This window comes from Lontra canadensis, unplaced genomic scaffold (assembly GCF_010015895.1).
Source record: "Lontra canadensis isolate GAN:19392208 unplaced genomic scaffold, GSC_riverotter_1.0 scaffold6, whole genome shotgun sequence".
NCBI classification, from domain to species: Eukaryota; Metazoa; Chordata; class Mammalia; order Carnivora; family Mustelidae; genus Lontra; species Lontra canadensis.
In genome coordinates, this window is record NW_022631000.1 from 12503037 (window position 1) to 12517289 (window position 14253).

General features: G+C 34.1%; 1 protein-coding gene across 1 annotated transcript in view; it reads left to right on the forward strand.

Moving 5' to 3' along the window:
• Window positions 1-14253, forward strand: part of LOC116864547 (OX-2 membrane glycoprotein-like) — a 37471-nt gene that overhangs the window by 17146 nt on the left and 6072 nt on the right. The window contains 4 exon segments of the mRNA XM_032852191.1: window positions 2945-3283; window positions 4154-4453; window positions 9338-9440; window positions 11089-11172. Of these exon segments, the coding sequence (XP_032708082.1) occupies window positions 2945-3283; window positions 4154-4453; window positions 9338-9440; window positions 11089-11172 (826 nt within the window).

Here is a 14253-nt window from a genome sequence, read left to right on the forward strand (position 1 = left end):
AAAAAAAAAAGACTATCCTTTCTCCATTGAATTTCTTTGCACTGTTGTCAAAGATCAGTTAACATTGTGTATGTGCATCCATATCTGGACTCTATTCTGTTCCATTGATCTCTTTATCTGCTCTTTTGCCAATTCTGCGCTGTATTGATTACTGTAGTTTTAGAATAAATTTTGAAGTTAAGTAGTATCTTCTCCTTTCATGTTATGTTAATTATTCTGGGTCTGTCTTCTCTATACGAACTTTAACATTGGGTCTTCCTATCCATGAACATGGAATGTTCCTCATTTAGTTAATTCTTCCTTGATTTGTTCATTACAGTTTTATAATTTCCCTTATATAGACCTTGTATGCATTGTTAGATTTATACCTAAGTAATTCATTTGGGTTGCTTATCATGTAAATGGTATTGTGTTTTTAATTTTAAATTCCACTTGTTCATTGTTGATATACAGGAAAGTGACTGACTTTTGTAAAATCACCTTATAATATTACAGCTTTGCTAAAATTGCCTTTTTTTTTTTAAGATTTTTATTTATTGATTTGACAGACAGAGATCACAAGTAGACAGAGAGGCAGGCAGAGAGAGAGAGAGGGAAGCAGGAGGCTCCCTGCTGAGCAGAGAGCCCGATGCGGGACTCGATCCCAGGACCCTGAGATCATGACCTGAGCCGAAGGCAGCGGCTTAACCCACTGAGCCACCCAGGCGCCCCAAATTGCCTTTTTTTTTTAAGATTTTATTTATTTATTTGACAGGCAGAGATCACAGGTAGGCAGAGAGGCAGGCAGAGAGAGGAGGAAGCAGGCTCCCTGCTGAGCAGAGAGCCTGATGTGGGGCTCAATCCCAGGACCCTAGGATCATGACCTGAGCCGAAGGCAGAGGCTTTAACCCACTGAGCCACCCAGGTGCCCCCTATAATTGCTAATTAGTTCTAGGAGTTTCTTTTGTTGATTCTTTCTGATTTTCTACATAGATGATGATATCATCTGTGAACAAAGACAGTTTAATACCTTCCTTTTCAATTTGCATACATTTTATTTCCTTTTCTTGCCTTCTTGCATTAGGAAGAGGTTTAAAGTATGATATTGGAAAGGAGTAGTAAGAAGGGACATCCTTGCCTTACTCCTATTCTTTAGTGGGGAAGTTTTGAGTTTTGCTAGGTGTAAGTTTGTGTAGATATTCTTTGTCAAGTAAAAGGAGTTCCCATCTTTTCCTAGTTTACTAAGTTTTATTATGCGTTGGTGATGGATTTTATCAAATGCTTTTTCTGAATCTATTGATATGATCATTAAATATATTCTGTTTTAGTCTGTGGTTTAAATAAATTACATTACTTGATTTTCAAATGTTGAACTAGCTTTGCATATCTGGGATGAATCTCACTTGACCATGGAGCATATTTTTTTAATACTTTATTGGATTCAATTTGCTAATATTTTGTTTAGGACTTTTGAATTTATGTTCATAAGAGATATTGGTCTATAGTTTTATTTTCTTGTAATATCTTTAGCATTTTCTTTTTAATTCTTTTTAAAGTGTCAATATTTATTTTTACATTATCCATGCATTCTTGCATGTGTCAACTTTTCCATGAGAGTCTATACTTAGCTGATTTTAATTCCATTTGATAATTTCAAAATCTGTAATATATTTGAATCTGGCTTGGACACTTGTTTTGTCTCTTCAGATTGTTTTTATTTATGGCTTTTAGCATGACTTACATAATTTTTTTGTTAAAATCCAGACATGATATATCAGATAATAAGATCCAAGGTAAGGGGATGCCTGGGTTGCTCAGTTGGTTAAGCCACTGCCTTTGGTTCAGGTCATGATCCCAAGATCCTGGAATCAAGTCCCACATCCGGCTCCTTGCTCAGCAGGGAGTCTGCTTCTCACTCTGCCTCTGCCTGCCACTCAGCCTACTTGTGCGCTCTCTCTCTTTCTCTCTCTCTGACAAATAAATAAATAAAATCTTAAAAAAAAAAAAAAAGAACCAAAGTAAGTAGAGCTTTAACATGGGTTTTATGTTAATCTGGCAAGGAGTTGGGTTGTGTTTACTCTTTAAATAAGTCTATGCTTAAGGGTTTCAAATTCATGTACTTTTTTTTTTGTTGTTTCTGTCTCTTCTGCTGATTTTGAATTTTTCTAAGATCTCCTTGTTAATAAAAGTCTGAGACTTGCAACCATATCAGCTGTAATCCATTGTCACCATATTAGATCTCTATTGATGTGATGATGAAGAGTTGGGGAGGGAAGTATTTTAAAATCTTATGTTCAAATTTCACTCCTTTGTTGGGCCTCTGATCCTTGGCTGTGGCCATCACAAGTTTTCTTACTTTTTTATTCCTCCTTCCCCACCTTAGGTAAGATAGGAAAGCTAAAGGGAACCAGAGTATGGTCCTTGTCCTTCTACCTGCGTAAGATAAGGATCCTGTAAAGTCTTTTCCCTGGAGAGTAGGGTTTTTTCCTTTAAATAGAAAATGGCCTGGGCTTATTTCAATGTGGTTACTTCCCCCTTCCTTTGCCAAAGATATGAGGTGATTTTTCTTGGCTCTTCCCTGTAAGAACCTGGAGGGGTTCCTGCTGGCTAAACTGACAGAATTTTAGGTCCTCTCTAAGATTGGAGTCCTGAGGAGTTTATTACTCTCAAGCTAATTCATATTCAACCTCCAGAAATTCATCAAAATTACCATTACTTGTGTTGGTCAATTTATGTTTCAATTTTTGTACTCAATAAATATTTATTGATTAGGTAGTATATGCCAGAGACACTTTTAGAAACCACTTATCAGCAGTGAAGAAGATAAGAAAGTTCATTTTCTAATGGGAAAGAGACACATATAAAAAGATAATTATAAAACAGAGAGATAAGTGCTATGATAGGGGAAAGTCCAAGGTAGTATGAAAGAACATTTCTCCTAATTCATACTGAGTTTTATTTTCAGGTTCCCCACACAGAATAAAATACAAAAATAATGAAACAGCTGTATTTGGAGAAAATGTGACCATCTTCTGCAATTTAACAACTCCAGCAGATATTGTGCAAATTACCTGGCAGAAGATTCAAGGTTCTTTGCCACAAAATATTGGCACATATAGCAGTGTATATGGAGAAACGATTCTTCCACCATACAGAGATCGACTGCACTGTGAGGTCATCGAACCCAATTCCTCATTCATAACTATTCGTGAAGTAACATTTGAAGATGAAGCTTGCTACAAATGTCTATTTAATGTGTTCCCACATGGCAGCCATGGGGGACAAATCTGCCTTACCATTATAGGTATGTAAATGTTTTGTGTAGAGTCAAAATTTTGAGGATGTGGTCTTTCAAGGTTAAGGTCCAGAGAAAGAATGTCAGAGAAGGAAAGATTATAATAGAGGCCACCCATGCTTTTGTTATACAGAAGGAAAAAAATGGAAACCAATGATAGTTATATGATTTTCCATTTTCACACAGTACAGGACCAGGCATAACATTTAGGTCTTCTGACCTCTCATCTAACTTTTTACACTGCACTGATTTTAATCTGGTAGGTAAAGTTCATGGATGGCATCAGAATTTTCACTGGGTGGGGGGGCGCCTGGGTGGCTTAGTGGGTTAACCCTCTACCTTCTGCGCAAGTCATGATCTCAGGGTCCTGGGGTCAAGCCCTGCATCTGGGTCTCTGCTCAGCAGGAAGCCTGCTTCTCTCTCTCTGTCTGACTCTCTGCCTACTTGTGATCTCTCTCTCTCTGTGTCAATATATAAAAAATAAATAATCCTTTAAAAAAAAGAATTTTCACTGGGAAAGAGAGGAAAAGAATAAGAGTGGAGAAAATGGAAGAGGAAAGAAGACCGACAATAAGAATTAACAAAATGTTGAAAGAATAGTGATAGTATCAGAGTGTCTCCTCATTATTTTGCTGTAAATTTAAAGTATTGGAGGTTTATATAAGGTAATTTAAAGGTTGAGTGAAAGTGGAGATATGAAGCATTTCTCTTCAATTGGAGGATGGTAGGTGCAAGAGATGGAATTGTGAGGTTTTGCAAAATATGAGGAAAGGTGTCTGAAAGGGACAGGTTTCAACATTTGTCATCATATAAATATTTGGGGAAGTCTATCTTTAACATTTTTTTATATTTAATTTTCTGTTTCGTTTTTTGTCTCAGCTCTATCTGGATTAAAAACTGAACTCCAGTCCAATCTTGACTCTGAAGATTTTCTTAGATTTATTTACTCAGCTGTGGGAAAACCTGTTCCCCAAATATCTCTTTTCCCATCACAAGTCTTGATTAATCCACCTGAGGAATACCTTGCTCAGAATCCAAATGGCACGGTGACTATCACTAAAATGTGCAACATCTCCTTGGAGGCTGTGAGGTCCCTAGGTCTCCAATATCTGACTGTGCACATGGATCATCCTTTAAGGAATGAAGAGAAGATTGTTCCCTTGTCAGTCAAACAAGAGTGTAAGTAGAAGTAATAATTAACAAGGAGAAATGTTTTAAAAATTCATATCAGAAGTGCATGTGTAATTGTCTATTTTTAGAAATGTTAAGTCATTGTGATACATGAGCATGCTTAAATGAATGAAGTAATGAAAACTTTCTCTACGCCAGTTCTGCCTCCAAGGGTCACTGTTCTTAAATGGCAAATTTTTAATTCATCTACCTTAACTGCTTTCCATTGAATTTCTGCCACAGTCAGTGAAGATCAGGTTCACTTATATCCCCTTCAACTTTTCCTCCTCCCAATATAGTTATTTTCTTCCCAATATAGTTCTTTTGGTGATTACCTCTACAACCTTCAACAGTGTGGTAAAATTTACTTTTGTGTCATCCACCATAGGAAGTCTCTTAGCAGCCAATTTTTCCTTGCCTATCTTCCAGCCAAGCTCTGTCAATTGTACCCTTTGTTTCAAAGCCATTGTTAAACAAAGTACCGTTTTCCTTAAAAATTTAAGTAATAATTTAAATATATTTATGTTTCTGCATTTATATAATTTCCTATAGAATTTAAATAATTGTTTTTATATTTCACCTAATCTTTTGACACTGAAGCATTTTTTCTCTATATATTTAGTATAAATACTGGTATATTGGAGTTTTCATATACCATCTTACTATTGTTTTCTATTATTTGACCTGTTTCATGTCCCTTTCTCTCTCTTCCTGAAATTTTTTGGGTTATTTATTTTTGTTTCAATTACCTCCTCCATTAATTTGTTAACTATATGTTCCATGTAGTTTAAGTGGTTCACTTGGAGACTGCAACTTACATCTCTTGACTTATTAGAGCCTAATATAATTTATTATTTTTATTATTTTTCAGGTAATACAATAAGCTTATACGAATTTCCACTCTTGATGTTGTCATTTTGTGCATTTCATTTAATTTATTCATTTATTTAAATTTTTGTTTGTTTGAATATAGTTGACACACAATGTTATATTAGTTTCAGGTGTATGTCTTATTCATTTTAATTCTTTATATATATTTAAATGCCAAAATATATTATAGTTTTTTCCTGTTATTCATAGTAATATTCTTTTAGATTTATCCTTTCTATTGTTTTTTATTTCTTTGTCTATGTTCAAAGTTTTACTTATCTTCTGCCTAAAGTTCTCTCTAGTTTTTTCCTTAGCGAAGATGTATACATGGCCAGTTCTTTTAATATTTTTGGTCATAAAATGTTTAACTTTTGAGGTACATTTTTATAGGATTTTTAAATTTCAGTTTTGATAGTTATTTTTTTCATCACTTTGACAATGGTATTTTACTAGCTTCTGACTTTCATTATTTCCTTTGAAAAAGTATATATCAGTTTTATGGGTTGTCCTTTGAAAGGAATGTATCTACTCTTCACCCTGGCTGCTTTTAAGACTTTTTCCTTGTATTTATTTTAGGTTAGTTTTATTGTTAGTGTTTTGGTGTCACATTCTTTGTATTTATCTTGCTTGTATTTTCTTAAGCTTCTTGAGTCTGTGGGTTAATGTTTTTCATAGCTTTTGGAAAATGTGTAGACTCAGGAAAATGGTGAAGATTTCTCCATAATTTGTTATAATCATCCAAGAACCAAAAAGCATCACTAGTCATCAATGACACTGAATCATAAAGTTTGAATGAATGAAGGAGACATCATATCTTTTGGAAGTTTAACAGTTTTTCTGCATAACCAGCTATGGGAATATTGGAATAAGTTGCTTAGTACATAGTCCAGATGGGTTAACCATAACCTCATTTAAACCTAGGATATCTCATTAGTCTGTGAATTAAATAAACTGTGGACTAACCTAAATAAAGCACAAAAAATGACTACTGTTTCATGTGATTGACAGGTTGCTTGTTACATAAATTTAGTTTAACCATCTTCCTGCCCTCAGATCTTATAGAGTACTCCTCCATTATCTTTGATCACCCATTGTTACTGCTGAGAAGTCAAATGTCAATCAGATAATCATAATAGTAAATATTACTGTATCTTCTCTCTGATAATATAGTATCTTCTCTTTATCTAGAGTTCTGAAACATCCTAGTGCTATTTTTAGGGTATTTTATCTTATTTTTAATACTTCAATGTTATTGGCATTTAATCAGCTCACACAATTTGGAGACTCAAATCCTTCAACTCTGAATATTTTCTTATTTCTTTGAGAATTTTCCACCTATTCACTTAACTTATTCTCTTTTTATAAATCTCAATTAAGTGGACATTAAAACATTTCAATTGAACTTTATTTTCTTTTTTTAAAAAATATGTCTCTTTTTCTTTTCTTCATAGTATCAGGGAGATTTTAAAAAATTATCTTTAAACACTTTAATTTTTCCTTCTTTTGACGATCAGGTTTATATTTTTGAATTGCTTTTACAACTTAAGATTAATTTTATAATTGATTTATTTTTTCATATCCAATTTTTCCTGCTGTATGAAAATAATATCTTGTCAAATCTATCTGGGAATAATAATTTAGAAGTATTGTAATATCCTCTGTTTTTAAAATTATCTCTTCCACTCTCCCCCCGACCCACTACCATATGTATGTATGTATGTATTTATTTATTTATTTAAATTTGAAGTACGATCTATGCCTAATGTGGGACTTGAACTCACAATCCTGAGATTAAGTGTCTACATGCTCTACTGAGTGAGCCAGTCAGGTGCTCCCCATCATTTTAATTTTACATTTCTTTTACTCAGTCTTTCTTACTTTGATTACAGGTTTTATTCAAAGTCTGGTGAGCCCTGACTGGAGGATTATAGAATCTTTATTTGGCTAATTGTATCTTGTAAAGAACGACTTTTGTTTGCAGAAAGCAGGCTGCTGCTTTCAACAGTTAGCCAGGAGACTCGAGAAGCCAGAATGTGGAGGGCTATACTCTGGGTCTCTGACTCTGTACTGTATTTATTTCCGATATATTCATTAAATTACTTAACTGCCCCTTCTTCTTCTCTCTTTCTTTTCTTTTCTTTCTTTCTTTCTTTTTTGGCTGCACATTAAGCACACCTGCCTCTCCAGAATTCTGTTTTCAGATACATAAATGGGTACTTTCGACTCTAAGTTTCATTCTGTGATCCACCCCTCCTTCTTTTGCCATCTGAGTACAAACGCTCTCCAGGTTCTGCAGGGTTGTCTCTGCCAGATGTAAACTGCTTTTTGCATACACGAGCCTGTAGCTTCTCTCATCCTACACCTTCAAAAGCCATTCCTCTATCCACTTTACACCTTTGGTAAATTTGTTGAAATCTCTTGCCAATGAAGATCACTCTTCTGTTTGTTGTTTTTCATTTAAACATTTTATTTTTGTTACTATAATTTTAAGGAAATCATAGGAAGGAGTAGAGGTAAATATTTTGTTATGTGTATTTCTTGAAACTGAGTTTAATCAGCTCCTTTTTTCCTGAAAGTTTCCCCAAATCATGAGATTGGAGTATGTCCATTGAATATCACATGTACCTCCCATCAATCTATTAGCTGGATTATTATATTAATTTCACTTCTCACTGAGCTTCAATTGTCTGTAAAGGAGTAACTTATCAATTTAGGAGAGAATTCCTCCTTGCTTAGCTTTGTAACAAATTTTAGGGATATAAACCCCTGATTCTATTGAGTTCTTCTATAGAGACTTTATTCCCATGGTTTATTATTGCCTACTTCAGGGCTCTGTTCATATTTTAGGCCCATTCAGCCTCCTTCGCCCATTTTGAATGAGCTAAGTATAAAAAAAGTAGTTAAAACTAAAAACCTAAACAAAGTGATGTCTGAATAGTCAAAAATAAATCACAAAATTTCTCACATGGATTTTCCTAATAGTATCAACGAAGAAGTAATTAGTAGCAAGAATTTCTCTTCAATGGTAATGAAAAATTGAAAGTAGCAAATTAAATAGAAATAAGAGGTAACAATGAACAGAAAAATGATCTCAATCAGAAAAAGGACCCCGAAATATACCAGAAGCAGACCTACGAATACAAAATGTACAATAATTCATGCCATTTAATGTAAGTACAAATTTCCTTGAGGTACATCACATAGTGTATAGGTTCATTTTTATATCTAAGAATTAGCTAAGAATTCTTAGATGCTCTTATATTTTAAGAATCATGATAATCATGATGACCTTTGGTTAAACTTAATTAAAATAGAAAATATAAATTATATTCAGAAGGCTACATAGAAAGAAGTGGCTTGGAATACAATTTAGGAACACCATGGTCAAAATAGCTATCATGAAGTGTTGGTATTTAAAATTTCGTAATTTCTTTTCATAAGACTGCAGGCTTTAAAATCAGACAGAACAGAATTGCTTCCCAATTTTGCCACTTAATTACTATCTATCTTTGGACAATTTTCTTAACGTCTCAGAGCCTTTGTTTCCCCATCTATACTTAATAACCTTACTCAGTTGCTGTAAATCACCCTTATAAGATGCTTATCACATCACTTAACACATTAATCTTAAATACTAATTATTATCATTAAAAAGTTTATTTTCTGAGGCTTTAGCAGATTCTTTGAAAGTTCCATTTTAGTAACTGAATAGTATTTCAATGTGACTACATTATATTTTTCTTAAACATTTTCTTTTATTGAATATTTGGGTGGTTTTGTCTTTTTTGCTTATTCTTGAGTGTCATCAAATGGTATTAAATATTGTCTGTGTTCAATTTGAATACACATTAGCATATTCTTTTATAAAATTGAATATGGCCAATCATTTCATAGTATTAATTTGAATGTCAACAAAACAATGGCAAATCAAAAGATCATTGGCAGATTTAAAGCGCCAAAATGGCAGTATAATATATAGAAAGTATAGTCCCAAAGAACATGTTTCTGGTTTGTGTCTTTCAGGTACTTCTCATTCTCCTTATATTTGGTTGTGTATCGTTGGTCTACCCATACTTCTGTTAAGTTTTTTGTCAATTGTTATCTATCTTATTTGGAGAAAGAAAAAGTAAGTTGCATTCTACCTATGTCAGAGAAGATAGGTAAAATAGGGGCTAGTTTTAAATATGAAGAAAGGACATATCAAGGGCTTTGGCAAAAGTTATCATGGAAAGAATGATGATGCAAAACTCTTTTCTATTTACCTAGTAATTCCGGCAGTCAAGAGTTTATTCTTGTTCAAATGACACCATACTTGGGATTGTTATAAAAGTAGGCTGTTAGTCATTTCTGGTGAATTGAGCCTAAGATTCTTCCTTTAGAACAGATTTTGAAGGAGAGCATATGAACTTCAGACAGCTGGTGGGAGGGGATCCACTGAGTGGTGAAGAAGGCTAAGATTGGAAGCAAGAGATAAATCTACCTCACAAAGCCACAGTAAGATGAAAGTAGTTTCACTTTATAGGACTAACGTAATAAAGTATCTATTTTATTTATTCAACAGATACCTCTTGAGTGTCTGAACTGCTATGCATTATTCTCAGTGAGGCAATAGAGACACAAATAAACAAAAATTTTAGAAGCGTATGTCTCGATAGGGAGAGATAGTCAATGAAAAGTTAAAAGGAAGCAAGAGAACACTGGCTGGTGATATACACTACTTAGAAAATAAAGTAAATGATGTAATTGAAAGAGACTATGGGACTAGTTTATACTGAGTGGTTGCTCTGAGGAGTTGATGTTAAAATTGGGACCTGGATAAGAAAAGAGTTGTGAGTGACATTCTCATAGAAGAGTATTCCAGACAAAAAAGGAGGAGTTATTGTAGGTACCAAGGTGGGAATGAGCTTGGTGTGTCCCAGGACAAAATGAGGTAAGTGTGCATAGAACAATGATTTAGAAATAGAGATGGGCTTTAGAACAGCTAAGGCCCTTAGGCCTTGAAAGGCATTTGGGATTTTTGCTACTTACAATACCAAACTATTGAAGTATTTAAAACAAGAGGGTAGAAGGATCTGATTGACACTATAAAAATATCTCTGTCACTGGAACATGGACAAAATCTCTTAGAGTTCCAGAATGAATGAAAGAAGGTTTTTAAAGAGGTGATTGCCATAGTCAAGTTGGCAATCAACAGTGGTCTGGACTAGGGTGGTAGCCCTTGGAACCGAGGAATTAGGGAGAAGTTTAGGATGACAAGATTTGCACCTGGATAGATGTGGGCAAAGGGGAAAAGGGAGAAATTATCTTGATGATTCTAAACATTTCAACAAAGATTGAAGAAACCTTTTATAAATGGGGAAAAATTAGAGGGAGAACAAAATTTTAGGGAGGATCAAGAGTTCTATTTTGAACATGTTAATTTTTAAATGCTTATTTGACATCCAAGAGAATATGTCAATTATATATGAACCTGGAATTTACAGAACAGATGAGAGGTACACATTTGGGAGTGTAGTGGGTATTGGGTATGTTCTTCAATAGGACAAATCGTAAGTTATGACTCTTAGTATTATAGGGTAGAAATAACCTTCAAATTCTGTTAATGGAGTATTTTTATGCTGAATTAAACACTGAAAACATATTTTGATCAATCTCTAAAGAGATCTCGATCTCCCAATTTTTATTCATAGAATACTCTTGCAATCTATTGCCATTAGGGGGAGTGTTTGGGCTGTCTTCCTCATACCGATTTATCAATGTCATCTTACCTATAGGTCAGAGAATGCTCTTGAAACCACACCCCAGCTGAGCCAGCCTGAGGTGGAATCTTTAATCAACCAAGTTTTTCCTGTATACAGGTAATTGGTAGCTGTGTGACTTTTGCTGTCATTGTGCATAATTCAAATTTAAGACTTAACTTCCCATATTAAATCATCCATTTGGTAGAAGTAATTATCATTTGAAAAATAAATGGAAACAGATTTGTTTATATAATCCAGTTTCATGAACTAGTGGGTTCATGTGAAATTGTATTAAGGACAATATTTCTTTTCTTTTTTTTTCCTTTTTTAAAAAATTAACATATAATGTATTATTAGCCCCAGGGGTACAAGTCTGTGAATTGTCAGGCTTACACACTTCCCAGCACTCACCATGGCACATACCCTCCCCAATATCCATAACCCAACCACCTTCTTCCTACTCCTCCAACCCCCGGCAACCCCCAGTTTGTTTTGTGAAATTAAGAGTCCCTTATAGTTTGTCTCCCTCCCGATCCCATCTTGTTTTATTTTTTCCCTTCCCTATCCCCCAAACCCACCACTTTGCCTCTCAAATTCCTCATATCAGGGAAAGTATATGATAATTGAAGAACAATATTTCTATTCGTCCCCTAATTCAGGACCCTTCCAACCAATACCACCAGTTGAATGACTGCTTTGATTTTGTTTTTGGGTTGTTTTTTTTTTTTTTTTCCCTGAGTGTTAATAAATATGAGCATGTCTTTGTGTACTTCTTTCCCATTCAGGTTTTCCTTTCTGTGAGATTCTTATCTATATCTTCATGTAATTTCTGGTTGGTTGTCTGTATTTGCAGAATATTCTAGATTTTTTATGTACTAGGCAATGATTACTTCTCCTTATTTGGTACCACTCTACTAAATTTCTCAGTTATATCATCGAAAGAACAGAAATCTTTAGGCTTTGATGTTGTTAAATCCATCAATTTTTCACCTAACAGTTTGAGTTTAGGGACTTATTGAAGAAGTCATCATTTGTGTAAGTTCACAGAAATATAATCGCATTTATTAGCTTCGTATTTTTCTATTTCATATTTAAGTATTTTAACCTTTGTACATAATGTAGGAATGACATATATTGTTAATTTTCATCATATAATGAGCCAGGTTTCCCAACATCAGTTATATACAATCTGTCCTTTTCCTTATTGATGAGCTCTGTTTTTAGCTCTCTCAAGTAGAGAGTTTTGTTGCAGTTTAATTTTTTTGTTTCTTCATGATTTCATGTAGTTTGTTATTATGGTCTTATGTTATGTTAAAATGTGGTAGGGAGAGATCCCTTTTTGTTTTTTAAAGACACATCCCATTCAGGGATACATACACATACATGCACATCATGAAATAAGTTTATTTCATTTAAAAAATATAGCTGGAATTTTGGTTAGTCTTACATTGAATTGACAGATTAATTTAGAGAGCATTGTTATCTGTACAATATAATTTAGTTCACCCATAAATATGCTATCTATTTATTTAAGTCTTTCTGAATGCCTTTTAGGAAAGTTTTAAAATTTTCTCTCTGTAGGTTTTGTGTTTGCTAAATTAATTCCTTGGTACTTTTAATTTATTCACTATGATGAACGATGTTTTAATTTTTTAGCGAAATTTCCTAGTTGGTTATTAGTGATTTAGGAACAGCTCTGGATTTTTTAGGTTAAGTTGTTAGGATTTTTTAGGTTAATTTGGAAACTTTGGTAAACTCTTCATTACTTAATAGTTTTTCTGTTTATCTAAAAGTTTTCCATTTAGATAATCATCTCTTGTGCACTCAATGACATTTTTGCTTCTTTCTTTCTAATCTTTATACATTTTTTAATGTTAAATAACACCAGTTACCTTTGTCTTGCTTTTCTGCAATTAAAGACTGTTTTAAATTTCACTAAATATAATATTTGCTGCAGTGTTTGGCTATTAAGCATATTATTGAGTTTAGAAGGTATTTAAATATTTCTATTTTCTGTCATTTTATCATATATAGATTGTTGAACTTAAGTAATTTTATATCTGTTAACATAGTCATATGAATTTTCCATAGTAGTCCATTAATATGATAAACAACGTTGAGAGATATCTAGTGTTAAACCATTCTGGGAATATTTTTTTGCTTATATTTATAAATAAAACAGGACAAATTATATATAAATATATATATATATGGGAAATATATATATGTATATGGGACATATGTATATATATGGGAGAGAGATATATATATATGGATAAAGAAGATAGGACAGGACTTATATATATATATATATGTATATATATATACACACACATACACACACACACACGGGAGAAGTATATATATATATGGATATATATGAAAAAAAAGATGTGATATCTATCTATCTATCTATATGAATATATATCAATTAACAATAGCAATTCACAGACATGCTAAAATTAGTCCATGAATCTCCTTCGTAGATAACCCAGGTGCTTTTCAAACTGCTGCTCCTGTGCTGGGTCTCGGAGTGCTATGGTGTGGCGCCCCCTTAAGAGTCTCCATTTTTATATCCTGTATCCTGTATCTTATATTCTGGCTCTCCCACAATTTTCAAAGCTCCTGGAGTTAAGTCCTGCTGATTTTCAAAGCCAGATGTTAGTGTTGCAGGATTACAGGGCTCCTGTCTCACGGAGTGGAAGAAAATCTCGTGGACACAAAAGGGTAAAGTGAAGTGAAAGTTTACTAAGTGAAGGTGAGAGCAGAAAGGAAAGAAAAAGCTCTCTAAAGTGAGAGGGGTCCCGAGTGAGTTGCCAAATGAGGGCTGTTAGTGGCGGTCTTTTATTAAGGACTGACCGGGAAGCTTGTGGCCTTGAGATTCTTGCGCTGTCTTGGCATGTTCCCTTATCTCTTGTTCTGCTCTGACTCAGCGTCTCCACTTGCCAGCAATAGCTGTGAAGCCTAGTCAGGAAGGTCAGGGGCCTCCTATTTCCTCAGCCTACACCTTCATCCCTTCCTTATTCGCGGACAGGACCTGTGGACAGAAAGAGCTAAACTGGGATCGTGAGCAGGGACTGATTGCATACTTCGTAATTCATGGGAGTTAGGGATGGCACAAGTCTCCAAGGAATCTGGAAGCAAGGCTTTCAGGACCTTGAAGGGCCTGCGGCTGCCAAGATATGGTTACTTTTAAAC